The sequence below is a fragment of the Oncorhynchus mykiss genome, chromosome 13, assembly GCF_013265735.2.
Source record: "Oncorhynchus mykiss isolate Arlee chromosome 13, USDA_OmykA_1.1, whole genome shotgun sequence".
In the NCBI taxonomy this organism is placed as follows: Eukaryota; Metazoa; Chordata; class Actinopteri; order Salmoniformes; family Salmonidae; genus Oncorhynchus; species Oncorhynchus mykiss.
In genome coordinates, this window is record NC_048577.1 from 24,506,937 (window position 1) to 24,534,628 (window position 27,692).

The 27,692-nt window shown below is 43.8% G+C and overlaps 2 protein-coding genes across 3 annotated transcripts in view; one reads left to right on the forward strand and one right to left on the reverse strand.

Moving 5' to 3' along the window:
• The window catches only part of LOC110486030 (ERO1-like protein beta), a 37,900-nt gene extending 22,333 nt beyond the window's left edge, over positions 1–15,567 (forward strand). For both annotated transcript variants that reach the window (XM_021557339.2, XM_021557340.2), the window contains exons 5-16: positions 1,596–1,678; positions 1,853–1,926; positions 2,824–2,944; positions 4,582–4,628; positions 5,185–5,199; positions 5,310–5,336; positions 6,234–6,326; positions 6,742–6,988; positions 7,340–7,409; positions 10,950–11,036; positions 12,029–12,162; positions 12,548–15,567. In XM_021557339.2, the coding sequence (XP_021413014.2) occupies positions 1,596–1,678; positions 1,853–1,926; positions 2,824–2,944; positions 4,582–4,628; positions 5,185–5,199; positions 5,310–5,336; positions 6,234–6,326; positions 6,742–6,988; positions 7,340–7,409; positions 10,950–11,036; positions 12,029–12,162; positions 12,548–12,608 (1,059 nt within the window). In that variant the 3' untranslated portion in view covers positions 12,609–15,567. The remainder of the gene's footprint in view (positions 1–1,595; positions 1,679–1,852; positions 1,927–2,823; positions 2,945–4,581; positions 4,629–5,184; positions 5,200–5,309; positions 5,337–6,233; positions 6,327–6,741; positions 6,989–7,339; positions 7,410–10,949; positions 11,037–12,028; positions 12,163–12,547) is intronic.
• Positions 15,133–22,171, reverse strand: LOC110486031 (G protein-coupled receptor 137Ba). The gene is made up of 7 exons (XM_021557341.2): positions 21,322–22,171; positions 18,957–19,006; positions 18,627–18,849; positions 17,777–17,926; positions 17,434–17,562; positions 16,863–16,984; positions 15,133–16,118 (listed from the first exon to the last, which is right to left on the reverse strand). The coding sequence occupies exons 1-7, from the start codon at positions 21,781–21,783 to the stop codon at positions 16,007–16,009; spliced, it is 1,248 nt and encodes a 415-aa protein (XP_021413016.2). The 5' UTR covers positions 21,784–22,171; the 3' UTR covers positions 15,133–16,006.
• Between the last annotated feature and the right edge of the window lie 5,521 nt (positions 22,172–27,692).

Genomic DNA, 27,692 nt, shown 5'->3' on the forward strand with positions numbered 1-27,692 from the left:
AGTGTAGCTTATTCATTCACCTCAGTCGAGAGGGAATGAAATATTAGCTAACGTTACTGTACATGTCAATTACAACACTAGCTCACTACTGCGAATAAACACTAGTTTTTTTTCTGTTAAGTTCAACAGCAGTTACCTTGCCAGCTACATCAGTCAACTAAAGAGTAGCCAATTTCTGCTCTGCTTGCTTTTAAAACTCAGTGAAAGAACTCAGCCTGCTCTTTGGTGTACGCTGGGTCCTAAATCTAGTCGGCTGAACACTTCAAACAGCCTACCTGACAGCTGGGAGGCGTCAGCACACGGTCACCGCTTTTTGTATTACATTGCAATGATAAAACAGTGACAGTTGCGCACCTGGTTGCACGCACAAAACTAATATTAGCCATCAAGTCCCTTGATCCAGGAGGTTATTCTCTGCTGTTACCATGCAAATGCTTGATTTTGGAAGAAGCTAACCACTTTGCTAGAGAGCTAACTAGCTACTAAATTAGCAAACCAAATGCAGAATTGCAGAGCATTTAGCACAGTTAACTTAATAATTATAAGATATCTAGCTGGCAATCATTTAGTTATGAATTCCATACTTTAATTAAATCACCAGGCGCATGCACCACGTGACTGGGGACTACTGTAAGCTAAATAATAAGGTGAAATGAAGAACGCAATGTTCTTTATCTCCTAACGTATTGCACAAGTTGACCGCAGGTATTTACTTAAAGTAGCTACAAATATTCAAATGTATAAAGACTTTTTTTTTTGAAAGGCATTGAAAAACCATCCCGTGGATTTTTCCAAGTACGTCGGTATATATGGTATACCGCCCAAGCCTATATATTAAGTTTATTTTATTTCCACATTACATTTTTCAAACATTTTAGTAATTTAGCGGACACTCTTGTCCAGAGCAACTTACAGTTATTGCATTCATCTTTAAGATAGCTAGTTGAGACAACCACATCACAGTCGTAGTAAGTACATTTCCTTAGACTTTCACAGCAAAGTCGGTGCTAGCATCCGGGGGAAGCTGGTTCCACCATTGGGGTGCCATTGTCGACCGTGATTGAGTAGTCTTGGAGCGGTCAGGCCTTCCCCGGGAGGATGCGCAGCTCTGTCTTGTCGAGCTTGAGGGGGTGGGCTAACATCCAAACTGACATCCAAAATATGCCAGGCAGGCAGAGATGTGTGTCGCCACCTGGGTGTCAGAAGGGAGGAATGAGAAAAGTAGTTGTGTGTTATCTGCATAGCAATGATAGGGGAGACCATAAGAGGATATGATAGAGCCGAGTGACTTGGTGTATAGAGAGAAAAGAGGAGGGGGCCTAGAACTGAGCCCTTGGGGACACCAGTAGTGAGAGCATGTGAAATGGTTCAACTTTGAGCACCTTTATCTGTTTTGGCATTCAGGTCCAAAAAGTAACCATGGGCAAATATGTATGGAAGGTTTTGTTCAAATCACAAGGGTTGCCGTCAAAAAGTGATTGAAATCAAATTGAACTACCCAGATGGAGCATTTTTCTTAGGTTACCCATTTTTACTTTAAAGTTAGCTTATTTTATCTAGCTAATGCTCTTTTCTCTTTCTATCCTTGTGGCCAGTATTCCCAGGTGGCCAACGCCAACACAGACATAGTAGATTGTGAACAAGCCCAAGACCTGGGGGCAATTAACAGCACCCTGAGGTAAGAGCACACGCATGCTACTTCCCTAAAAGGCCTCATACATACATGGGCATCAGCTTTGATAAGAAACCACTAAACCAACACTCCAAAATATAGTGGTTATTTCAGATGAATGAAAGCATTGTCCGATGCTTTTGGTTGCTGTATTACTTTTTCTCCTCCTCTCTCCTATAGCAACTATAGTAAAGAGGCCTTTGAGGACTGGGCCCGGCACGATGACGCACAGGACCACTTCTGTGAGCTGGATGGTAAAGGCCCACTGTTCTTCCACTTCAATGCTCTTTTTAGACGGTGCCTATCTTTTCCATTCATATGGGATTGAGGCTGGTGTATTTCCTCTAGCATTGGTGCTAGAGTGGGGTGTTGCAGAAACGGTACGTTTTTACCTGCTACACTGGAAGTGGAACTTTAGTCCAGTGTGCAAGAACCACTTTTATAAATTGTTCCCGGGCTACGCGACGAACCTTGAAACTTTAACCAGAGCTTAATTATACGCTCAATTATTTAATTATACGCTTAATAATACGCTTAATTATACGCTTTAGAGAGGTGGAGACTTTGCTAGTGTCGTTAGAATATCTTCTAACACGTCTCCCCCCCAGAACATCATCGAGCATCTGACTCAATTGTCTGTGGAATTGCAAAATCTTTTATTTCTGAGTGTCTGAGATTATACGCTCACCAACGCGAGACTCTCGTGAAGCCACGCTTCTTACATAATAGGAGCTTCTCATGGTCTGCAAATAATGTGCATGTAGTGTAGCAGGGCAGTAATGCATTTTGGTCTTTGACAGTCACTTTCGAGGTGTGAAAACATCTGACAAACTTTTATATAAAAAAAATCACCTTTATTTAACCAGGTAGGCCAGTTGAGAACAAGTTCTCATTTAGAACTGCGACCTGGCCAAGATAAAGCAAAGCAGTGCGACAAAAGCACAGAGTTACACGTAGGATAAACAAACGTACAGTCAATAACACAATAGAAAATCTGTATACAGTGTGTGCAAATGTGTGAAATTCCCCTTTAACAAATACCCCTTTAACACTGACAAGATATATTTGATGAGGTGTATCGCAATAGTGAAAGGGATTCATCTATCCATTCATCCCAATGTTCTCTCATTCTTTCTCACACCTTCTGTCAGATGAGACGTCACCAGATGCAGACTATGTGGACCTGCTCCTAAACCCGGAGCGCTACACTGGCTACAAGGGCCCCTCAGCCTGGAGAGTGTGGAACAGCATCTACGAGGAGAACTGCTTCAAGTGAGACACACACAAAATCAACTTTTGTAAAAAAAAATAAATAAATGTAACCTTTATTTAACTAGGAAAGTCAGTTAAGAACAAATTCTTATTTTTTAATGACGGCCTAGTGGGTTAACTGCCTTGTTCGGGGACAGAACGTAGCCTCGGGGCGGCAGGGTAACCTAGTGGTTAGAGCATTGGACTAGTAACCGAAAGGTTGCAAGTTCAAATCCCCGAGCTGATAAGGTGCAAATCTGTCGTTCTGCCCCTGAACAGGCAGTTAACCCACTGTTCCTAGGCTGTCATTGAAAATAAGAATTTGTTCTTAACTGACTTGCCTAGTTAAATAAAGGTAAAAAATAAATAAATATAAAAAATATATATTTTTTTTAAACGTGCCCCTGAATGCAGTTTTACACACAGATGAACTAAATCTCTCCCATGCCTACTCGTGCACAGCCCACTCACACACACCACATAAGCGACATGTTCCCTAATCTGTAGCTAGCTGAAATATTTCAGCTTCTTCCATCTCTTCGATGGTCTGATGTACAGTCAGGTCCATAATTATTGGCATGTGTTCATCAAAGATCCACCACCATATTTTACTGCAGGTACAAGGTACTTTTCTACATATGCTTCCCTTTTTTGATGTCAAACACCCAGCACTGGTGTGTGTGGCCAAAGAGCTCTATTTTTATGTCATTTGACCATAGCACCGGTTCCAATCCAAGTCACAATGCCGTTTATCGAACTCCTAGGCGGCGCTATGGTCAGATGACATGAAAATAGAGCTCTTTGGCCACACACCCCAGTGCTGGGTGTTTGACATCAAAAAAGGGAAGCATATGTAATAAAGTACCTCATACCTATGGTAAAATTTGGTGGTGAATTGTTGATGTTATGGGGCTGTTTTGCTTCCACTGGTCCTGATACCCTATTTAAGGTCAACGGCATCATGAACTTTACCAACTTTACTCTGACATTTGTGCCAAAAAAACCTGGTTGGGTTTATAGTCTTGCTGGAAAATCCATTCGAGGGATTTTCCAGCAAGACTATAAACCCAAGCACTAATCAAAATCTACAAGGAAATGGTTACTTGACCACAGAATCAACATTTTGCAATGGCCATCTGCCTCCAGACTTGAACCCCAATGAAATCCTGTGCTTTGAATTGAAGAGGGCAGTCCATAAGAGCAGGAGAATGATCTGGAAAGATTCTGTATGGAGGAATGGTCTAAGATCCCTCCAATCTCAAAGCATTTTAGAGAAACGTTCAGTGCCATTATCCTTGCAAGGAGAGGGTGCTATACTATTAAAAACAGGCGTGCCAATCATCAACTGTGTTAGTATAAAATAATATAATTTCCCTTTTTTTTAACAAAGAATATAGCTCAGTATTTATGTAATTTTATAGTGTCGTTTTTGCTCGTTTTTGCTTGTAAAAACAAATTCCTATTCACAATGACTGCCTACACCGGCAAAACCCTAACCAGGACGATGCTGGGCCAATTGTGCACGCCCTATGGGACTCCCGATCACGACCGGTTGTGATACAGCCCGGGATCGAACTAAATGTGCCAATAATTATGGACCTGTCATTTTGATAAATCCATAGAGTATAGTGTGATTGTCCATTGTTTGTGGTTTGCAGGCCCAGATCAGTGTACCGGCCCCTTAACCCACTGGTTCCGCCCAGAGGTAAGGGATGCTCTTCTAGCTTACGGCCTTCACCATCATGGATTGTCTTGTCTCCATTTTCCTTCTCAGGGTGGCCTGTGTTTTACAATCTGAAGCCAACAGCTAGTTTTGTTTTACGTTTGCCCTGTGTATTCACATGCTTTCGTTTCACTATTAGGTTATAATAATAGTTGTTATATTGTTAATAACCAATATATTAATTATGAACTATATAAATTGTTATTTATTGCTAGTTTTCCAGAATAATTTCCAGAGATGTGTGTGTGCATATTCAGCTTCTGTGTAATAGATCATGTCCTCTCTATCAGCTTACCTGCTGGTAATAGATCATTGATGGTAATAATGATAGCATGGCTTTTGTTCATGTTTGCCTTGTAGTGTTACTTGAGTTATTTCTAAGTAAATACTGTACAGTGTTCCCCTCCAGAAGTCAGTGTGGGTTTGTGTGTGTGCGTGCATGCTCGTCCTCATGCATGTGTAATATTAATAGCCTACAGTGCCTGTGTAACATGCCTTTGTCCTCCTCTCCCTTTTGTGTTTTTTTTCATTCCCATAGGAGGAGATGATGATGGTAAGTTGGAATCTATGCATGTTAATCTATGTATATTGAATTGTGCTATTTATAATATGCTTTCATGAATGCAAACTGACAAGGCCTGTTGTCGTCTTGTATCCGTGCAGGCGAAGGCTTTTACAACTGGCTGGAAGGTAACTTTTGTTTAAAAGTTTTTTTTATTTCATCAAATTATTTGTTTAAAATCTCTTCAAATTAGCATTATTTTCACTTTAAACACACAATATATTTTGGAATGAAGCAGTGGCACATCTTTGTTCAGCACTGTTACTCTTTATAGTCATTTCCCTGTATGGGACGCCACAGGACAAGTAGAAACTTCTAAATGAATTCCACTAGAATGGGATTATTTTAGTTATTTGTTATTTAGTCCATTTCAGAATCACTTGAATGTTACATGTCATCGTCGAATGCCCCTTAACCACACCACTCAGAACAGCCACTCGCATCCAAACCAATTCAGCCGAGACTCTCTCCAACTTTTTTTTCTTGTATAATGGGTTTTCAACATCTCTCAGGTTGCGTCCTGTGCGTCCCAAATGGCACCCTATTCTCTATGTAGTGCTGCACTACATTTGGGGGACTCTGGTCAAAAGTAGTGCACTATATAGGGAAAAGGATGCCCAAAAAAGGCACCCTCTTTGTATGCCTTCATTAAGGTGTTTTTGTTCAGGCACACAATAGTGGTGGAAACCTCTGGGTGGGCTACAAAGAAACCATACACAGTTCCATTCCTTGGCTCTAGTATAGAGAAGACTATGAAATAAGCCTTTGTTGTGAATGTCCCGTGACGTGCAGACACACTTACTGGACCAAGAGAGGGGACTCTAGTCACTCAAATGCGTTGAGTCGACGACACACACATGGCTGATGGCAGACTATTTCTGAACTAGGGGTGTGCGTGTGTGCGTATCTCAAGCTTTCTTGTTTTCTCCTCTCTTTCTCTCACCCTCTCCCTCCCCCCTCTCTCTTCCCATCACCCCTCTACATACTCTTTCTCGCTCTTTTTTTCAACCCTTCCTCCCCTCTAGGTCTGTGTTTGGAGAAGAGGGTATTCTACCGGCTCATATCTGGTCTCCACAGCAGCATAAACATCCACCTGTGTGCAGAGTACCTATTGGCCGGTAGGAAAAACAAACCACTTCCTCTCTATAGATGTCAAAACAGTCACCAGCGTTATATGGTCATAGAATTATAATTCTTAGAATAGAAGAAGCCCCTCGAGTCATGACAATTTGGATGACGAACCATGGCAATTTGGGTGGTGGGTGTAGTAATGTGTGTGGAGTATTGGTGTTTGTGTAAAACCAATTTAGCATTTTCTATATATTTACTCTACTTTTGTAAGTGTTCTTGTATTGGAATACTTTCATATGGGTCTGTTTTATCATTCTATAACTGATTCAATGTGTGTTTACTTCTTCGTTACATCAATTCATAAAGGTTTCTAAATCAGTGGTCCCAGTTTTTCACCCCAACGGCCTCAGTCGTGCCAACGTCTATGTAACCCTCACTATTCACTCTCTCTGTTCTCGTCAGAGGGCTGGGGCAAGTCCCTGTGGGGCCCCAATGTGCAGGAGTTCCGCCAGCGCTTCGACCCGGCCGAGACCAAGGGCGAGGGCACGCGGCGCCTTAAGAACCTCTACTTTCTCTACCTGATCGAGCTGCGTGCCCTCTCCAAGGTGGCGCCCTACTTCGATCGAGCCTTCGTCAACCTGTACACGGGCGACCATCAAGAGGACCAAGCCTCCAAAGAGTTACTGCTGCAGTTCTTCAACGAGACCAAGTTAGTGCATTTTTTTTTTAACATATATTTTTTTAAAGTGATTTTTTTCTATTTATAGAAGAGATGGTGAGAGAAGAGGGTGACAGTGAAGAACAATAGAGAGAGGTTGTGTCAAAAGGCAGTAGGCTAGATTCAAACCTATGCCAACACTGTAGAGCATTACAGCTAGACCAACCAGGCCACAAGACCAACCAGGCCACAATACCAATTGAGGTCTTAAGGATCATTCGCGCTACTGAACTCTAGGGCTTCAATGAGACCATGTGTTTCAGTTCAAGTAGTCGGTTTTGATTGTGAATTAGAGGGGATATTGTCTTGGCTTCGAAATAACTGCCTGTTCTCGTCTCCCAGAGCTTTCCCAATGCACTTTGACGAGAAGTCCATGTTTGCTGGGCAGAAGATCGAAGCAAAAACGTTGAAGGTGAGTTCACACATCTCACTTTCATTTCACTGTTAGTACTAACATGTGCCATAAGCCCAGTCCTAGAATAGGTTTGACCCCTATCTCAATGGTTTGGTCCCTAGCATAGCTTTGTAGAGTGGGTCTTGTACAGTGGGTCTATTTGGACTGTGGAGAGCAGATGTGTCTATGCACGAGCGGCTAATCAAATGGGCCAGTATTCGGTCAACAGGTAGTGGTTTTATACACTGTGTAATGATTTTGATGCGTCCATTGAACTTGACTTGACACTTCCAAGATATGGGCAAGTAGGCCTACATATTGTACATTTCAAATCAAATACATTTGTATTTGTCACATGCGCCGAATAAAACCTTACAGTGACATGCTTACTTACTTAACCAACAATGCAGTTTTAAGAAAAAGACCTACAAAAATGTTAAATAAAAGTAACAAATAATTCAAGAGCAGCAGTAAAATAACAATAGCGAGGCTATATACAGTAGGTACCGGTACAGAGTCAAGAGTGCAGGGAAACCGGTTAGTAGAGGTAATTGGTCTAATATGTACATGTAGGTAGAGTTATTAATGTGACTATGCATAGATAATAAGAGAGTAGCAGCAGTGTAAAAGAGGGGGTGGGGGTGGCAATGCAAATAGTCTGGGTAGCCATTTGATTAGATGTTCAGGAGTCTTATGGCTTGGTGGTAGAAGATGTTTAGAAGCCTCTTGGACCTAGACTTGGCGCTCTGGTACCATTTGCCGTGCGGTAGCAGAGAGAACAGTTTATGACTAGGGTGGCTGGAGTCTTTGAACATTTTTAGGGCCTTTAGGATCTGAGAACCCATGCCAAATCTTTTCAGTCTCCTAAGGGGGAATAGGTTTTGTCATGCCCTCTTCATGACTGTCTTAGAGTGCTTGGACCATGTTAGTTTGTTGGTGATGTGGACACCAAGGAACTTGAAGCTCTCAACCTGCTCCTCTACAGCCCCGTCGATGAGAATGGGGCGTGCTCGGTCCTCCTTTGTCTTGATCATGTTGAGGGAGAGGTTGTTGTCCTGGCACCACACGGCCAGGTCTCTGACCTCCTCCCTATAGGCTGTCTTGTCGTTGTCGTTGATCAGGCCTAACACTGTTGTGTCTTCGGCAAACTTAATTATGGTGCTTGAGTCGTGCCTGGCTGTGCAGTCATGAGTGAACAGGGAGTACAGGAGGGGACTGAGCACGCACCCCTGAGGGGCCCTCGTGTTGAGGAGCAGCGTGGCGGATGTGTACCCTTACCACCTGGGGGCGGCCCGTCAGGAAGTTCAGGATCCAGTTGCAGAGAGATGTGTTTAGTGCCAGGGTCGTTAACTTAGTGATGAGCTTTGAGGGCACTATGGTGTTGAATGCTGAGCTGTAGTTGAAGAATAGCATTCTCACATAGGTGTTCCTTTTATCCAGGTGTGAAAGGGCAGTGTGGAGTGCAATAGAGATTGTGTCATCTGTTGGGGCGGTATGCAAATTGGAGTGGTTTTAGGGTTTCTGCGATAATAATGTTTGTGAGCCATGACCAGCCTTTCAAAGCACTTCAGAGCTACAAATGTGAGTGCTACGGATCGGTAGTCATTTAGGCAGGTTACCTTAGTGTTCTTGGGGACAGGGACTATGGTGGTCTGCTTGAAACATGTTGGTATTACGGACTTAGACAGGGAGAGGTTGAAAATGTCAGTGAAGACACTTTGCAGTTTTTCAGCGCATGCTCGGAGTACACGTCCTGGTAATCCGTCTGGCCCTGCTACCTTATGAATGTTGATCTGTTTAAAGGTCTTACTTACATCGGCTGCGGAGAGCGTAATCACACAGTTGTCCGGAACAGCTGATGCCCTCATCCATGTTTCAGTGTTACTTGCCTCGAAGCGAGCATAGAATTAATTTTGCTCATCTGGTAGGCTCGTGTCACTGGGCAGCTTTAGGCTGTGCTTCCCTTTTTAGTCTGTAATAGTTTGCAAGCCCTGCCACATCCGACGAGTGTTGGAGCCAGTGTTGTACAATTCGATCTTAGTCCTGTATTGATGCTTTGCCTGTTTGAGGGCTCGTCGGAGGGCATAGCGGGATTTCTTATAAGCTTTCGGGTTAGAGGCCCGCCCCTTGAAAGTGGCAGCTCTACCCTTTAGCTCAGTGCTGATATTGCCTGTAATCTATGGCTTCTGGTTGGGGTATGTACGTACAGTCACTCTGGGGACGACGTCATCGATGCATTTATTGATGAAGCCAGTGACTGATGTGGTGTACTCCTCAATGCCATTGGAAGAATTCCGGAACATATTCCAGTCTGTGGTAGCAAAACAGTCCTGTAGCTTTTCATCAGCTTCATCTGACCACTTTTTTATTGATCAAGTCACTGGTGCTTCCTGCATAAATGTTTGCTTGTAAGCAGGAATCAGGATAGAATTATGGTCAGATTTGCCAAATGGGGGACGAGGGAGAGCTTTATACGCATCTCTGTGTGTGGAGTAAAGGTGGCCTCAAGTTGTTTTTCCTCTGGTTGCACATGTGACATGCTGGTAGAAATGAGGTAAAACAGATTTAAGTTTCCCTGCATTAAAGTCCCCAGCCACTTGGAGCGCCACCTCTGGATGAGCGTTTTCCTGTTTGATTATGGCCGTATACAGCCCATTGAGTGCTGTCTTAGTAAATAGAGGGCTACAAAGAATATAGATAAACTCTCTTGGCAGATGATGTGGTCTACAGCTTATCATGAGATACTCTACCTCAGCAAAACCTTGAGACTTCCTTAGATATTGTGCACCAGCTGTTGTTTACAAATATACTTAGACCGCCACCCCTTGTCTTACCAGAGGGTGCTGTTCTATCCTGCCGATACAGTGTATAACCCGTCAGCTGTATGTTATTCATGTCGTCGTTCAACAACGGCTCGGTGGAACGTAAGATATTCGTTTTTAATGTCCTGTTGGTAGGATATACGTGCTTGTAGTTTGTCCACTTTATTATCTAGTGATTGTACGTTGGCCAATAGTACCGATGGCAAAGGCAGATTAGCCGCTCGTCGCCAGATCCTCACAAGGCACCCCGATCTCCTTCCGCGATACCTTAGTCTCTTTCTCCTGTGAATGATAGGGATGAGGGCCTGTTCAGGTGTCTGGAGTAAATCCCTCTCGTCTGACTCATTCAAGAAAATGTATTTGTCCAGTTCAAGGTGAATAATCGCTGTTCTGATGTCCAGAAGCTCTTTTCGGTCATAAGAGACGGTAGTAGCAACATTATGTACAAAATAAGTTACAAACAAATAGCAATGTTGTTTAAGAGCCCATAAAACGGCAGCCATCCCCTCCAGCGCCATGAAGTCATAATAGCTAAGCTAAAAGCTAATGACAACTGACTTGGTGGGAGTGTATGTGTGTTTGATTCCTCAGCCGCACTGATTGACTAAATCTGTTCAAAATATACTGAATGAATGCAGGTGTTTGCAGGCTATTTATCCACATTGAGCCTAGCTCGTACCCCCACAGGAAGCAAAGCCTGAAACATTCCCGTCTCTCCTTCTCCCTGTTTTCCCAGGAGGAATTCCGGCTACATTTTAAAAACATTTCCCGGATCATGGACTGTGTGGGCTGCAGTAAATGTCGACTCTGGGGGAAGCTACAGGTATGCCATTTTGGGACTCTTGTCCTGCCTCCTGTGGACACGTGGCTATTTTTAGCGGTAGTTACCCGTTTTGCTGTGCAGTAGTTAGCTGTTATGCAATAAGTGGGCAGGCAGTGCTATTTGTAGATGTGGTCAGACAATTTTTAATTTCTCTGCATATCAGTGTTATTTAGTTAATTTGCAAATTACAGTGCAACTTCCTTCAGTTTAATACATACTGTAGAAAATATATCTTAAATTCTTGATGTATGAAGATTTAACTAAAAGAATACTTCTCTGATTTCAAATTGATCCCGGCACATAACACAGGGGCACCATTTATAAGCAGTAACAATACCCTTAGGACAATAACCAAAACCAATGGATTTTGAGTACAGTCAAGAGGAAGAAACGATCTGGAATTGTACCCTATATCGTGGGACAGTGTTCGATCTGATGATGCATTTAAATATTACATACCAGTATCCACATCCAATGTTTCTGAGCATTTGCTGGATATCAAATATTTTCATAAGGTAAAAAGAGACTCCACTCCGCACATTGAAATCCACGCTCCCATGTGGTTTATGGGGCGACAATGTTTTAGCCACAAGCCACGACTAAGAATAATGACCGGAATGGCGCAAACGGAATGGCATAAAACACCTGGAAACCATGTGTTTGATGTAATTGTTGCCTTTTCTCTTATTCCGTTCCAGTCATTACCACAAAACTGTCCTCCCCAATTAAGGTGCCACCAAACTGCTGCGGTTTCAGCCCTTAGGTCAGTGTTTTCTGGTCCTGGGGACTCAGGGAACATTTTTGTTTTTGCCCTAACAATAACACACCTGATTCTGCTAATCAAAGGCTTGATGATGAGTTGATTAGTTTAATCAAAAGTGTGCATGAAACCTTGTTGCCAATAAACCACATGGGATCATGGATTGGCGTGTGTGAGATCTCAGGCTTTCTCACATGATTAACCCATGGCTCCCCCAACACCCCCATTGCAGACCCAAGGGCTGGGCACGGCGTTGAAGATCCTCTTCTCTGAGAAGGAGATCAAGAACCTGCCGGAACACAGCCCCTCTAAGGGCTTCCAGCTGACACGCCAGGAGATAGTGGCCTTGCTCAATGGCTTTGGGAGGTTGATACCACTTTTATACACGTTGTGTCTTTATGGCTGGTACTACTGCCTTGGAAACTGGGTTGTGTTCATTAGAGCACACAATGGGAAAACGTTTTAAAACGGAAAATGAAAATTACCATTTCATGCTGGACAAATCCAGGTAGTCCTTCCGTTTCAGTCCGTTTTGTTCCCTTTGGTGCGTAATGAACACAGTTGGCCTCATGACGGGTGATTCAAGTAATGTTAGCATCTAACTCGTTCTCACTCACTCTTTCTCTGTCTCGCAATTTCAAATTACTATTAGCATGATATACATTTAGTAAATATTGCATACATTGTCATAAATAGTTTCACAATCTCTTTCTCTCCCCATCTCCTCCCCCTTCTCTGTTTCTCCCCCTAGGCTCTCCACAAGCATCCACCAGCTCCATAGTTTCCGCGCCTTGCTGAAGGAGAAGAGGTAACACCCCCCCATCAGCACTACCACCACCCGGCCACCAGGTGGAGCCAACCCAGAGGGAACTGCAATAGTCTTATTCCTCCCCAGAATAAGATCAAGTTCAGGGACTTCAGGATCGACACTGAACCCCCATCCCCTCCTCCTTCCTTCTTCCTCTATGTACAACTCTCCTTCTCTCCTCTTCCTTTCCAGAGAGCAACGGCACTCTAAGTCTGAGAAATCTGTACCTCTGTTTCCTTTCGTTGTTACTACTTTTGTGGATGAAAGTGTTCACTATGTCAGGCAGATTAGTTGTGAGCTAAACCCATCCTTGAGTGAGTGTGGGTGTATGTGTCTGTGCGAGTGTGTTATTGAAGGTGTGTGTGTGTGTGTGTGAGAATACTTATTTGTCGTTGATCGCCAGTTGCAGCTAAATGATAACGAGAACTAGGGATAACGAGAACTAGGATTCATTCCGTACTTTTACGAGCATAAACTTGATAAGCGCAGCTGCTTTTTCCTATCCTAGAGGTGTAACCTTTCTCTCTGTGAGTTAGTGCATCGGTTGAAAGAACGTCTATGTGAGCGACTATGTCTGCTTTTGCTTTTGTCTGTGCATTTAACTGTGCTGTATAAGGGGTGTTTTAACATCTCCATTTGGCAATCCAGTCTTTCTGCGCATCATATTATAAAAGCCTCATTTAAATGTGGGAAAAAAATAACAATTTACAGATTGGGTATCTGTTGACCACGATACGCTTGCGTTACTTTTGTCATACCTATTCTATTCGGTGGCAGAACGGTTCCTGGTGTTTTTATTCTTATTTTATTGGTTTTATGAAAGTCGAGACTAGCCAGGGTGATGGCAATCCCAAATGTGTAAGAGTTGTTTCCATGGCAACGAAAAGCCACACCAGTATTTGTTTCATAGTTCACTTAAATAAGCTGTCATGCTGTGATGCTGCCATGTTGGAGAAGAGTACTGTTAAAGTATAATGGAGAATGTAGCCAATGGTGTGAGAAGAAGCAACTCGAAACAAGCAGTGGGGGTTTGTTCCCCCGTGATGGTCAAGTTCACTGGGGTGTCTTGGTGAGCTTGCCATGTAAATCAATTCAAAATGGATACACGTAATGGCATTTAACGTCACACAACCTTTTTATACTGTCATGCCCTTCAGGACTGGGACGATACCAGTATGGCGATACTCGTTAGTATCGTGGCAAGGAAACATTAACATGAAGCGTGTTTAACTTCTTTAGGAAAACAGCCCTAACGTTCCACACACTATACATGTTTGATTTCTGTCTGAAGTAGGTATTTCTCCATGTGGACCAAAGATTTTATGTTGCCTTTTTTATTTTCTATCATGTCAAAGCACATTTGAGTTTTTCCACCATATAAGTTTTTAATTTGTGCATCATCACCCCCTTCGGTAACATTGGGTAGAAAATGTTGCAAGTGAGGTTCGCCTTATGTGTAAAGATCAAACTATTGGTAGCCAGACAATACCTGGGTAATACTTTGTATCACATTTTTGTAAAAGAAAATCTCGATCCAATCAAGCAAAGGTAGACATGGGGTCCAGTAAGTAGGATTTGAGTCAAGTGCTAGCTAGCTGACGCTTATGCTAACATAAAGAGCAACGCTAATGTCGCCGTGAATGTGAATGCTATGGAGATTGAACAAGCTGTTCCTTTGCTTAAAGTGAAGGAAATAGACAAGATAATATTTTATCTTAGAGGAAAAGCGTGTGTGTCTGTCTGGGACTCGCATGCTTTCTAAAAACCCAGAACGTCCTGTGCAATCCACTTGTCTGCCTTAAAAGTTCCAAAAAATTGTTTTGAAAAAAATAATTAAAAAAGCTTGAGCCTGCTTTCTTGGATGAAATTCACCATTTTGTCTCCAATGATCTCCACGCTCTTCTGCTTTCTCCTATCTCTGCCTTTGTAACATATTCAGAATACCCAGAAAGTTGTACTATTTGTAAAAGGAAAATGACAGAACTTTTTTCAAAGCTGTATGATTATATAATTAGTTGCACCTGTATTGATGTGTATTCTTGTTTGATTATATTTATTAGAACAGAGGAATAAATATTTCTGGTTGTCATTCAAAACTTTTTATGCATCTTTTTCAGATTTGTACCATAATCCATTATGTACAAACACTTTCAGAACAATACTATTTGACCTCACCGTAACAGAAAGGTATACTATATACCCCTCAAACTCAACTCGGGACCTCAAAACCAGTTACACTGTGGGTTTTTTCATTGTTCCCCCTTAATCAGGGACTGATTTAGACCTGGGACACTAAGTGGGTGCAATTAATTCAGGTAGAATAGAAAACCAGCAGGCTCTGGACCTCGTAAGGTAAAATTTGAATACACCTTAATTTAATATTTTATTTTTACCAATAAACCATGAAAAGGGTTCTGTTATTGGGACTTGTTCTGACCTTTCCTATCATAAAGTAGATTGTAGACAATGTTGGGGTACAATTCCGTTTCATCTAGTGACTAAATCAAGAACAGTAGGATGCCCTCACATTGAGTGTCACACCCCAAATGTCCTTTTATTCATTGGTTATGTGTCAATACCGATCACGATACATCCACAGACAGAAAAGCAGACAAATAAATAGAGCATCTGATCAGTGAAACTTTCTCCATTACATTAAAAACTTCCTGTTAGAAATATAGAATCCATCTTTTTCACCATCGCATCGCCAATAAATGTATGTTCAGTCATATTCATATTTACTGTGGATATAGATATGACATGATTTTGTTTGTGTCATTGTTCTATACAGGCTTTAGTATATTGATATTGTCTAAGGTCAACTACCTTGATGTATATGTTTGTGCATGACTTAGTGCTAGCTTATAATATGGGTTTATTTCACAGGTTTTCTGGATGACTTTCTAAAATGTCTAGCTGGTTCCCAAACTGTGGGGTGGTCGATAGGGGGATGCAGAGTTTTTTTTTTTTTTTTTAAGGAACTCAGTCTGGCTTTCAACTTGCTTTTGAAAGTTGTTATAGTAGAATGCACAAGGCACAATTTTGGGTAGTGTATCATCAGTTTTCCTCTTGTCATGTCAGTCATTGAATACCTTAGCGCTATTTTATAACTTGTCAGAAATGTCCAGATCAACTAGCCAATGATGGAAGGGGGGCCCGAGTGAAATAGTTTTGAAACCACTGGTCTACATTATCACTAAGTGACTAATGCAATATGGTGGCTGATGATGGACAAAATACAGATGCTGTCAAGAAGTGTCAAAGTTTACAAAGTGCATTGCGGTGCTGTACAGTGCAGTGTGGACTGGTTCAGAGTTAGGGTTAATACCATTTTTTTTGCTTTTCAATTTGGAATATTCTGAATTGAAATGGAATTGACCCCGACCCTGGACTTGTTAAGTCTCAGTATGGATGGAGCTCTCCCGTCACCGGTGCCAACCGTTGTTCGTCCGTCCCCGTTTGTACAGTGAAACTGCTGTTGCGGCTGCCCCAGTCGTAGCAGTCTGTAACTAGGCTATGGCACAAAAGATAAACAAATCTTTGAGTTACTATTATTATACTGAACAAAAATATAAACGCAACATGCAACAATTTCATAAATTTTACTGAGTTACAGTTCATATGAGGAAATCGGTCAATTGAAATAAATTCCTTAAGCCCCAAGCTCTAAGGATTTCACATGACTGGGAATACAGATATGCATCTGTTGGTCACTGATAACTTTAAAAAAAAAAACAATGGACCTCAGGATCTCAAAGAATTTTTGTGCATTCAAATTGCCATCAATAAAATGCAATTGTGTTCATTTTCTGTAGCTTATGCCTGCCCATACCCTAACCCCATCGCCACACACGCGGTCTGCATTTATGAGGCCTGTTGGACATACTGCCAAATTCTCTAAAACAACATTAGAGGCGGCTTATGGTATAGAAATTAACATTCAATTCTCCCAGCAAAAGGTGCTGTTTAGTCAGCTTCTTGATATGACACACCTGTCAAGTGGATGGATTATCTTGGCAAAGGAGAAATGCTCACTAACAGGGATGTAAACAAATTTGTGCACAACATTTGAAAGAAATAAGGTTTTGGTGCGAATGGAACATTTCTGGGATCTTTTTTTATTTCAGTTCATGAAACATGAGACCAACCCTTTACATGTTGCGTTTATATTTTGGTTCAGTGTAGTTATCTTTCAGTATATCTTTTAAATCTAAAACATACTCGAAAGTAACCTATCCCCGTCTTGACACTACTGTACCTTGCTGAGTTGTTCTGAGGAGGGATGCTCCACGCCAGGTCATCGTCGCTATCGTACCGACGGGGGTTGTCAAAGAAGTAACCTCTGGAAGAGAGCACGTGGTTTGGGATCCCTGATCCACTCTGCAAAGACAGCGCGTACCGAATAAGATAAAGAAATCGGTAACGCTTTATTTAAGAGCCCAGTTTAAGCTGGTGTTTTCACGAAGAAACTGTGGTAGCAACGGACACTTCCTGGTACTTATCTCAGAATTGAACACAATTGGTAACTAACTGGCGTCAAATGGTATTAGCTTAAATAGTGATGCTAGCTTCAATGAATCTCAATGAAACCGAATACCTGGGATGTGTTCATTAGGGCACGCAACGGAAATTAGCGTTTTTTTTATCTAACAAGTTCAGGAAGTCACCCCCTGTATCAGTTTTTTTTTTTTAAGTGCAATGCAATTATTAGGTATTTACTGTTGAAACAACTAACTAGCTGGTAAACAGCGGGCTGGTTAAATGAAAGCGTTTTTGCAAATCATTCAAACATTTCCAAGCTTCTCCTTGTCACCGGAGCACACACTCACCCTGTCCTGTGGCAGCCTGCGGACCCTGAAGAAGAAAACCACCAGGGAGGTTGGCAGCAGTTCCCAGACAAAGAGGATCACCCCGAACACGATGTAACCAGCGTCCCCCAGAGTGGACCTCAAGTCAGCCTGCACAGAGAGAGAGTGCATTTGTGTGTTTATCCCTCCAGAGGATCCTCGTTTGTGGATTGTTGGTGTTAGGCTGTGTTTTGTCTGGCGAAATGTATTTGACTTTTGTCCCACATATACTGTGTTTGTGTCTGTCACTTTCTCTTTTCTCTCTCTCTCTCTGTCGCTCTCTTCTCTCCCTAATTCTGTGTCTGGGATAGCGTGTCATCCTTACCTGGTCAGACACGTTGTACCAGTCGTAGTCGAATGAGTTGATGGTCTCAATGTCGGTCAGAGCCAGCACCACCAGGTTGTAGCAGGCCCGTGATGCGTACAGCAGGACCACCAGGACGCCAATCAATATCACCTGACACACCGACGTTCCCTGCAACCAATGGTGAGGGAGGTCTTGGTCACACCCTGATCTGTTTCACCTGTCTTTGTGCTTGTCTCCACCCACCTCCGGGTGTCACCCATCTTCCCCATTATCCCCAGTGTATTTATATCTATGTTCTTTGTCTGTTGCCAGTTCGTTTTGTTTGTCAAGCCTACCAGCGTTTTCCCTCGCTCCTGTCTGTTTCTAGTTTCCCCCGGTTTTGACCATTCTGCCTGCAATTCTGTACCTTGTCACATCTCACTGGATTATTGACCTCTGCCTGCCGTTCTGTACAGTTTGCACTCTGATCTGGAATACCGACCTCTGCCTGCCCTTGACCTGTCGTTTTTCCTCTGCCTGCCCTTGACACTGTCTGCATCTGGGTCTTCCCTGAAACGTGATATCAATCAGCATTAGTATTTACGAGGGTTCACCGTTTAGTGCTACCGAGTTCACACATTTTCCCACCTCCAAAATATATACAAATACGTTAAATAAAATAGAAAACTTTGTGTCCTACTCTCAGAAAAGCATGAAGCAGACTTACTCAATCTTAATGGAAGTCTTGGGGCTGTATGTATCAATTGTCTCAGAGAAGGAGTGCTGATTTAGGATCGCATGGACAGGCAAGACCTGATCCTTGATCAGCAATCCTACTCTGAGATGCTTGATACATACAGCCCCTGATCTACAAGTTCTGAGGTCCTACCTTGGACTCGAGGTATATGCTGGCCAGGGACATCTTAGCCACCTTGTAAAGGCAGACGGACAGCGAGATGGCACAGAGCACGAAGAGCGTATCGTTGATGGTGACTCTGACCAGGACAATGGTCTTGACCTCGGTGGCGGTCATCTTAACCAGCAGGGCACAGGCCAGGTTGACCACCAGGAAGAGAAAACTGACCGCCAAGAAGACCAGATAGAGGGGGAGCCTATGGAAGGAAAGATTTGGAAATCTCTGGGCCCTAGTTACAGCCTTTGAAATATGTGAGGGTCCTGTATGTGGACAGGAAGAGAGGGGTAAACTCAGTCTACTTACTTGTATTTAAGGAGCTCTGGGGTATACTTGGACTTTGCCTTGAAGTAAACCTGTTTTGGGTGACATCAGAAAGCAAGTTACACTTTGGACATTTTCCCCCAAGAAAACAACAACAACAAACAATCAACAACGTGGCCGCTCAGCTGAAGAACCAGTTCATGAATGAATTCTGTCTCCAGATTAGATACATTTGAAGGGACCCCGAAGAAATACAAACAAATTGGACCCCTTTTTCGCCATGTAGACAGACCTTTCATCAGTTAAAACCATGACGTGATGTTAACAGCAGACAAGCGAGGCCCTACTGTATTATCTTTTAATAGCAATGTGTGAAGGGAGACAAATGCTGCCAATAGATGTTTTATTGCTCTCTATACAGAGCAGTGGGCATGAGGATGTCAAGCAAGTGTGCGATTGCTGGTGTCTGCAGACAACGGCTGTGTAAGTCTCTATTGTGGGCCACCCCTTTTGAGCCGTGTTCCTCTTTAGGTTTCCTTCCTCCTAGAGAGTTATTCCTGCCCTGTGCTTTCACTTCTGCTTTGCTTGCTCTTTAGGGTCTAAGCCGGGTAACTGTAAAGCACTTTGTGACAACTGCTGATGTGAAAAAAATCTCATTTAATTACGTGCCTCTGATAATGATTCATCATCTGTACTGAACAAAAATATAAACACAACATGTAAAGTGTTGGTCCCATGTTTCATGAGCTGAAAAAAAAGATACCAGAAATCTTTAGCACGAAAAGCATTTTTCTCTCAAATTTTGTGGACAAATTTGCTTACTCCATGTTAGTGAGCATTTCTCCTTTGCCAAGATAATCCATCCACCGGACAGGTGTGGCATATCAAGAAGCTGATTAAACAGCATCATAATTACACTTGTGCACCTTGTGCTGTCGACAATAAAAAGAGCACTCTAAAATATGCAGTTTTGTCAAACAACACAACGAGCGGTTGGCATGCTGACTGTAGGAATGTCCACATGTGCTGTTGCCAGAAAATGTAATAATACCATAAGCCTCCTCCAATGTCGTTATAGAGAATTTGGCCGCACATCCAATCTGCCTCACAACCGCAGACCACGTGTAACGTCCATGAAGACCACATGCTCTTCGTGGATCAATCCCGGTTTCAACTGTACCGTGCAGATGGCAGACGTCTTGTGGGCGAATGGTTTGCTGATGTCAAAGTTGTGAACAGAGTGCCCTATGGTGGCGGTGGGGTTATGGTATGGGCAGGCGTAAGCTACGAACAACGAACACAATTGCATTTTATCAATGTCAATTTGAATGCACAAACGAGATCCTGAGGCCACTGACGAGATCCTGAGGCCCATTGTCGTGCCATTCATCCACCACAATCACCTCCTGTTTCAGCATGATAATGCATGGAAGGCCCCATGTCGCAAGGATCTGTACACAATTCCTGAAAGCTGAAAAGGACCCCAGTTCTTCCTTGGCCTGCATACTCACCAGACATGTCACCCATTGAGCATGTTTGGGATGCTCTGGACTGATGTATACGACAGCGTTTCCAGTTCCCGCCAATATCCAGCAACTTTGCACAGCCATCGAAGAGGAGTGGGGCAATATCCACAGGCCACAATCAACAGCCTGATCAACTCTAAGTGAAGAAGATGTCGCACAGCATGAGGTCATACTAGACTGGTTTTCTCATCCACGTCCCTTTTTTTTCAAAGGAATTTGTGACCAACAGATATATACTCCCAGTCATGTGAAATCCATAGATTAGGGTCCACTGAATTTATTTCATTTGACTGATTTCCTTTAATGAACTGTAACTCAGTCAAATCTTTCAAATTGTTGCATGTTGCGTTTATATTTTTGTTCAGTGTATCTAAAAGCAGCATGACTTCTTGTCTGACCCGTATTGCCCACACCTCACCACGACGGTCGCTATGATATATTGTAAATAACTAGTTGTATGAATATATAATTGCTAAATGCTGTGTGCACATTGCACAATGAGGTGGCTGTGCTGAGCTATTAAATAAGGAAAACGTTACTAATCTTTTCCGGGCCTTCATACCTTTACCCTCCTGTCTTTTTCTTGAGATGCCCCCTCCCCCCCACTGCCTTCACACCCCTCCTACCACTTACCTCTTCTAGGGGAGCTTTCCCCATAGGATTGTACATCCCCCTTATTGGGGATGCCACCATTTCAGCAAAATAAGAAATACCAGTCCACAGCTATTCTGTATACACAACACTCACACATCAATGTATATTCATATTAATACTCTGAACTACTACCTAGACACTGAGACTGAAAAAAAGGGCAGATTGGGCCTTGTGGCCCCCTGAGACCCCCCATTCCCTCAATGTGGCCCCTGGGAGCCCACCATCACCTGGGCGCAGTAGAGGTTCATGAGGCTTAGCGTGAAGAACTGCAGGCAGACGGGGAAGCAGTAGAGCAGCCAGAAGGTGAAGGGACCCAGCGCGTTGGCCGTGACGCAGTCGCGGAAGTAGAAGGAGAAGAGGAGGGCACGCAGCGCGGCCCACAGCAGACACAGGAAGAGGAATGCCGTCTGGTAGCTGAAGCGCTTGTGGCGGTATCGGAGCACCAGCCACAGCTGGGCATAGATGAAGGCAAAGAGGAGCGAGTAGAAGACAGTGTAGGCCACGGTGAGGCCAAGCTTGACGTAGGGCGGGATGGCTGGGGCCATGGTGGGCGGAGGAGGCAGGGAGCCGTTACCGGCTGCTGCTGCTGTGGATGCCGGTTCTGGTGCCGCTGACACCCCCCCGACGGTGCCTTGCTCCACCACCGGGGATGATGACTCCAGGGACATGTCCATCGCTTCTCCATTCATCCTCTGTTCCTCAACGAGGGAGAGAAAGAAGGGAATCCTTTTTTCTTCTGTCTCTCTCAGGCAATGTATCGCTGGTAGAGACGATATCTCCCCTCCATGGAGCCTTTGCTTCAGACACACAACCCTGCTGTCTGACTCAGTGAGAGGGAGGGAGACAAAGGAGGGAGGAGAGGGGGAAAAGAGACACTCCCCTCTTTTTGCCGGTGCTCCTTGGAGAGTGGTTGGAGGCTGATGTCACATGACCGTGGCTCGGAGCGTTTCAGTGGCCGAGGGCTCGGCAGGAGGCTGTGATGCATTTGAAGAGGATGGAGGGAGGGTACAGATGGATCGAGAAAAAGAGAGCGCGAGAGAGAGGTCGGAGGGAGCGAGGGATAGGTGCACTGACTGTACCTTAGACTACGTGCTGGAGGGACCTGTCATCTGCTCCCATCCCCCTCTTTCGTCATAGACAGCATCATCATGCAGTCTGTGCCAACTGTCTTTCTGTCGCCCCTCCCCCATTTTCCCCCTCCTAATTTCTTATTTCCTCCATCCACACTGAAGGTTGTGTAATGGATGTGTCAGTGATGGTGGGTGCTTTAGAATATGTCAGTTAACCACTTGGTTGTGTAAGAATTTTGTCCACAAATATACCCACAATTCTATTATACACCGAGTGTACAAAACATGACATAGACTGACCAGGTGAATCCAGGTGAAAGCTATGATATGATCCCTTATTGATATCACCTGCTAGATCTACTTCAATCAGTATTGATGAAGGGGAGGAGACTGGTTAAAGAAGGATGTTTAAGCCTCAAGACAAATCAAATCAAAGTTTATTTGTCACGTGCGCCGGACACATGCTTACTTACAGGCTCTAAACAATAGTGCAAAAAAGGTGTTATGTGAACAATAGGTAAGTAAATAAATAAAACAACAGTAAAAAGACAGGCTATATACAGTAGCCAGGCTATAAAAGTAGCGAGGCTACATACAGACACAGGCTAGTCAGGCTGATTGAGGTAGTATGTACATGTAGATATGGTTAAAGTGACTATGCAAGTATGATGAACAGAGAGTAGCAGTAGCGTAAAAGAGGGGTTGGCGGGTGGCGGGACACAATGCAGATAGCCCAGTTAGCCAACGTGCGGGAGCACTGGTTGGTCGGCCCAATTGAGGTAGTATGTACATGAACGTATAGTTAAAGTGACTATGCATATATGATTAACAGAGAGTAGCAGCAATGTAAAAAGAGCGTTTGGGGGCGGCACAAAATTCAAATAGTCCGGGTAGCCATTTGATTATCTGTTCAGGAGTCTTATGGCTTGGGGGTAAAAACTGTTGAGGAGCCTTTTTGTCCTTGGCACTCTGGTACCGCTTGCCATGCGGTAGTAGAGAGAACAGTCTATGGCTGAGGTCTTTGACAATTTCTAGGGCCTTCCTCTGACACCGCCTGGTATAGAGGTCCTGGATGGCAGGCAGCTTAGCCCCAGTGATGTACTGGGCCATACGCACTATACTCTGTAGTGCCTTGCGGTCAGAGGCCGAGCAATTGCCGTACCAGGCAGTCATGCAACCATGCTCTCGATGTTGCAGCTGTAGAACCTTTTGAGGATCTCAGGACCCATGCCAAATTTTTCTAGTTTCCTGAGGGGGAATAGGCATTGTCGTGCCCTCTTCACGACTGTCTTGGTGTGTTTGGACCATTCTAGTTTGTTGTTGATGTGGACACCGAGGAACTTGAAGCTCTCAACCTGCTCCACTACAGCCCCGTCGATGAGAATGGAGGCGTGCTCAGTGGGGGCGTGCTTTTCCTGTAGTCCACAATCTCCTTAGTCTTGGTTACGTTGAGGGATAGGTTGTTATTCTGGCACCCCATGGCCAGGTCTCTGACCTCCTCCCTATAGGCTGTCTCGTCGTTGTCTGTGATCAGGCCTACCACTGTTGTGTCGTCTGCAAACTTAATGATGGTGTTGGAGTTGTGCCAGGCCATGTAATTGTGGGTGAACATGGAGTACAGGAGGGGACTGAGCATGCACCCCTGTGGCGCTCCAGTGTTGAGGATCAGCGTGGCAGATGTGTTGCTACCTACCCTCACCACCCGGGGGCGGCCCGTCAGGAAGTCCAGGATCCAGTTGCAGAGGGAGGTGTTTAATCCCAGGATCCTTAGCTTAGTGATGAGCTTTGAGGGTACTATAGTATTGAACGCTGAGCTATAGTCAATGAATAGCATTCTCACATAAGTGTTCCTTTTGTCCAGGTGGGAAAGGGCAGTGTGGAGTGCAATAGAGATTGCATCATCTGTGGATCTGTTTGGGCGGTATGCAAATTGGAGTGGGTCTTGGGTTTCTGCGATAATGGTGTTGATGTGAGCCATTACAAACCTTTCAAAGCACTTCATGGCTACGGACGTGAGTGCTACGGGTCTGTAGTCATTTAGGCAGGTTGCCTTTGTGTTCTTGGGCACAGGGACTATGGTGGTCTGCTTGAAACATGTTGGTATTACAGACTCAATCAGGGACATGTTGAAAATGTCAGTGAAGACACCACTTGTTCAGCACATGCCCGGAGCACACGTCCTGGTAATCCGTCTGGCCCCGCAGCCTTGTGTATGTTGACCTGTTTAAAGGTCTTACTCACGTCGCCTACGGAGAGCGTGATCACACAGTCGTCCGGAACAGCTGATTCTCTCATGCATGCCTCAGTGTTGCTTGCCTCAAAGCGAGCATAGAAGTGATTTAGCTCATCTGGTAGGCTCGTGTCACTGGGCAGCTCGCAGCTGTGCTTCCCGTTGTAGTCTGTAATAGTTTGCAAGCCCTGCCACATAAGACGAGCGTCGGAGCCGGTGTAGTGTGATTCAATCTTAGCCCTGTATTGACGCTTTTCCTGTTTGATGGTTCGTCGCAGGGCATAGCAGGATTTCTTGTAAGCTTCCGGGTTAGAGTCCCGCGCCTTGAAAGTGGCAGCTCTACCCTTTAGTTCAATGCGAATGTTGCCTGTAATCCATGGCTTCTGGTTGGGGTATGAACGTACAGTCACTGTGGGGACGGCGTCCTCAATGCACTTATTGATAAAGCCAGTGACTGATGTGGTGTACTCCTCAATGCCACCGGAAGAATCCCGGAACATGTTCCAGTCTGTGATAGCAAAACAGTCCTGTAGTTTAGCATCTGCTTTATCTGACCACTTTTTTATAGGCCGAGTCACTGGTGCTTCCTGCTTTAATTTTAGCTTGTAAGCAGGAATCAGGAGGATAGAGTTGTGGTCGGATTTTCCAAATGGAGGGCGAGGGAGAGCTTTGTACGTGTCTCTGTGTGTGGAGTATAGGTGATCTATAATTGTTTTCCCTCTGGTTGCACATTTAACATATTGATAGAAATTTGGTAGAACTGATTTAAGTTTCCCTGCATTAAAGTCTCCGGCCACTAGGAGCGCCGCCTCTGGGTGAGTGGTTTCCTGTTTGCTTATTTCCTTATACAGCTGACTGAGTGCGGTCTTAGTGCCAGCATCTGTCTGTGGTGGTAAATTAACAGCCACGAAAAGTATAGCTGAAAACTCTCTAGGCAAGTAGTGTGGCCTGCAATTTATCACAATATACTCTACTTCAGGCGAGCAAAATCTAGAGATTTCGTGCACCAGCTGTTGTTTACAAATATCCCCCCCCCCCCCGTGCGCTGTTCCATCTTGCCGGTGCAGCGTATATCCCGCTAGCTGAATATCCATGTCGTCATTCAGCCACAATTCCGTGAAACATAGGATATTACAGTTTTTGATGTCCCGTTGGTAGGATATTCGTGATCATACCTCGTCTAATTTATTGTCCAATGATTGCACGTTGGCGAGTAGTATTGACGGTAACGGCAGCTTTCCCAGTCGCCTTCTCCGGGTCCTGACCAGGCATCCATCCGGCTCTTTGACCTCTGTACTTGCATCGCTTCCTCTTGCAAATAGCGGGGATGTCGGTCCTGTGGGGTGTTTGGAGAATGTGTTGTGCGTTGTCTTTGTTGTAGAAAAAATCTTTGTCTAATCCGAGGTGAGTGATCGCTGTCCTGATATGGTTGCAGAAACATTATGTACAAAATAAGTTACAAATAACATGAAAAAAACACATAACAGCACAATTGGTTGGGCGGCCGTAAAACTGCTGCCATTTCTTCCGGCGCCATTTTGAGGCAGGGATTGTATGTGTGCCATTCAGAGGGTAAAAGAGCAAGACAAAATATTTAAGTGCCTTTGAATGGGGTATGGTAGTAGGTGCCAGGCGCACCGCTTAAGGGTGTCAAGAACTGAAACGCTGCCGTGTTTTTCAAGAATTGTCCACCACCCAAAGGAGATCCAGAAAACTTGACACAATTGTAGGAAGCATTGGAGTCAACATGGGCCAGCATCCCTGTGGAATGTTTTTGACACCGTGTCGAGTCCATGCCCCAACGAATTGAGGCTGTTCTGAGGGCAAAATGGGCTGCAACTCAATATTTTGTACACTCAGTGTATATCCTGCCTAGTGGCACTATTGAGCATTGGACTTTTTTGGACTTTTCAGCTTCAGATAAGAAATGACTGAGGATGTGCTTTTGTTATAACATACAGTTAGGACCACCACTTCATTTTAAGAATGTGATGAAGAGTAATAGTTGAGAGAATGATTTATTTCAGCTTCTATTTCTTTCTTTATTTCAGCTTCCCACAATAAGTTGGGTGAATTTTGTTATATTCCTCCTGACAGAGCTGCTGTAACTGAGTCAGGTTTGTAGGCCTCCTTGCTTGCACATGCTTTGCACATGATTTTTCAGTTCTTCCCACACATTTTCTAGGGGATTGATGCCAGGGCTTTGTGATGGCCACTCCAATACCTTGACTTTGTTGTCCTTAAGCCATTTTGCCACAACTTTGGAAGTATGCTTGGGGTCATTGTCCATTTGGAAGACCCATTTGTGACCAAGCTTCAACTTCCTGACTGATGTCTTGAGATGTTGCTTCAATATATCCACATAATTTTCCTCCTCATGATGCCATGTATTTTGTGAAGTGCACCAGTCCCTTCTGCAGCAAAGCACCCCCACAACATGATGCTGCCACCCCTGTATGTTTCATGGTTGGGATGGTGTTCTTCGGCTTGCAAGCCTCCCATTTTTCCCTCCAAACATAACGATGGTCATTATGGCCAAACAGTTCTATTTTTGTCAGACCAGAGGACATTTCTCCAAAAAGTACAACCTTTGTCCACATGTGCAGTTGCAAACCGTAGTCTGGCTTTTTTTGGAATTGTTGGAAAAATTACTTGTCATGCACAAAGTAGATGTCCTAACCCACTTGCCAAAACTATAGTTTGTTAACAAGAACTTCAGACTTCAACTGTATTATAAGCCTACTATGCTACAGTATTTTCTGTGTCTCTGGATTGTGTCTATGTATATTTTGACATGGCCACTTGATTACCGAAACACCCTCTACAACCCGTGTCATTATTATTTGACTCTGCTGGTCATCTATGAACATTTGAACATCTTGAAGAACGATTTGGCCTTAATGGCCATGTACTCTTATAATCTCCACCCGGCACAGCCAGAAGAGAACTGGCCATCCCTCAGAGCCTGGTTTCTCTCTATGGTTCTTCCTGCATTGTTTGCTGTTTGGGGTTTTAGGCTGGGTTTCTGTATAAGCACTTTGTGTCATCTGCTGATGTAAAAAGGGCTTTATAAATATATTTGATTGATTGATTTTCTTCTCTTTTTATTATGCACTATAATTTGCCATTTACCTTGAAATATATTATCGTTATGATTTTTTTTATATTGTTGTGTCTCAATGAGCCACTTGGCTATAAATAAGATTTAAGTGCAATAGTCAGGTCACTGAGGAAGACATCAGCCTGATGTCGAAACGTCAGTCACCTGTCCACATCCTGTACAATGGATTAAAGTGAG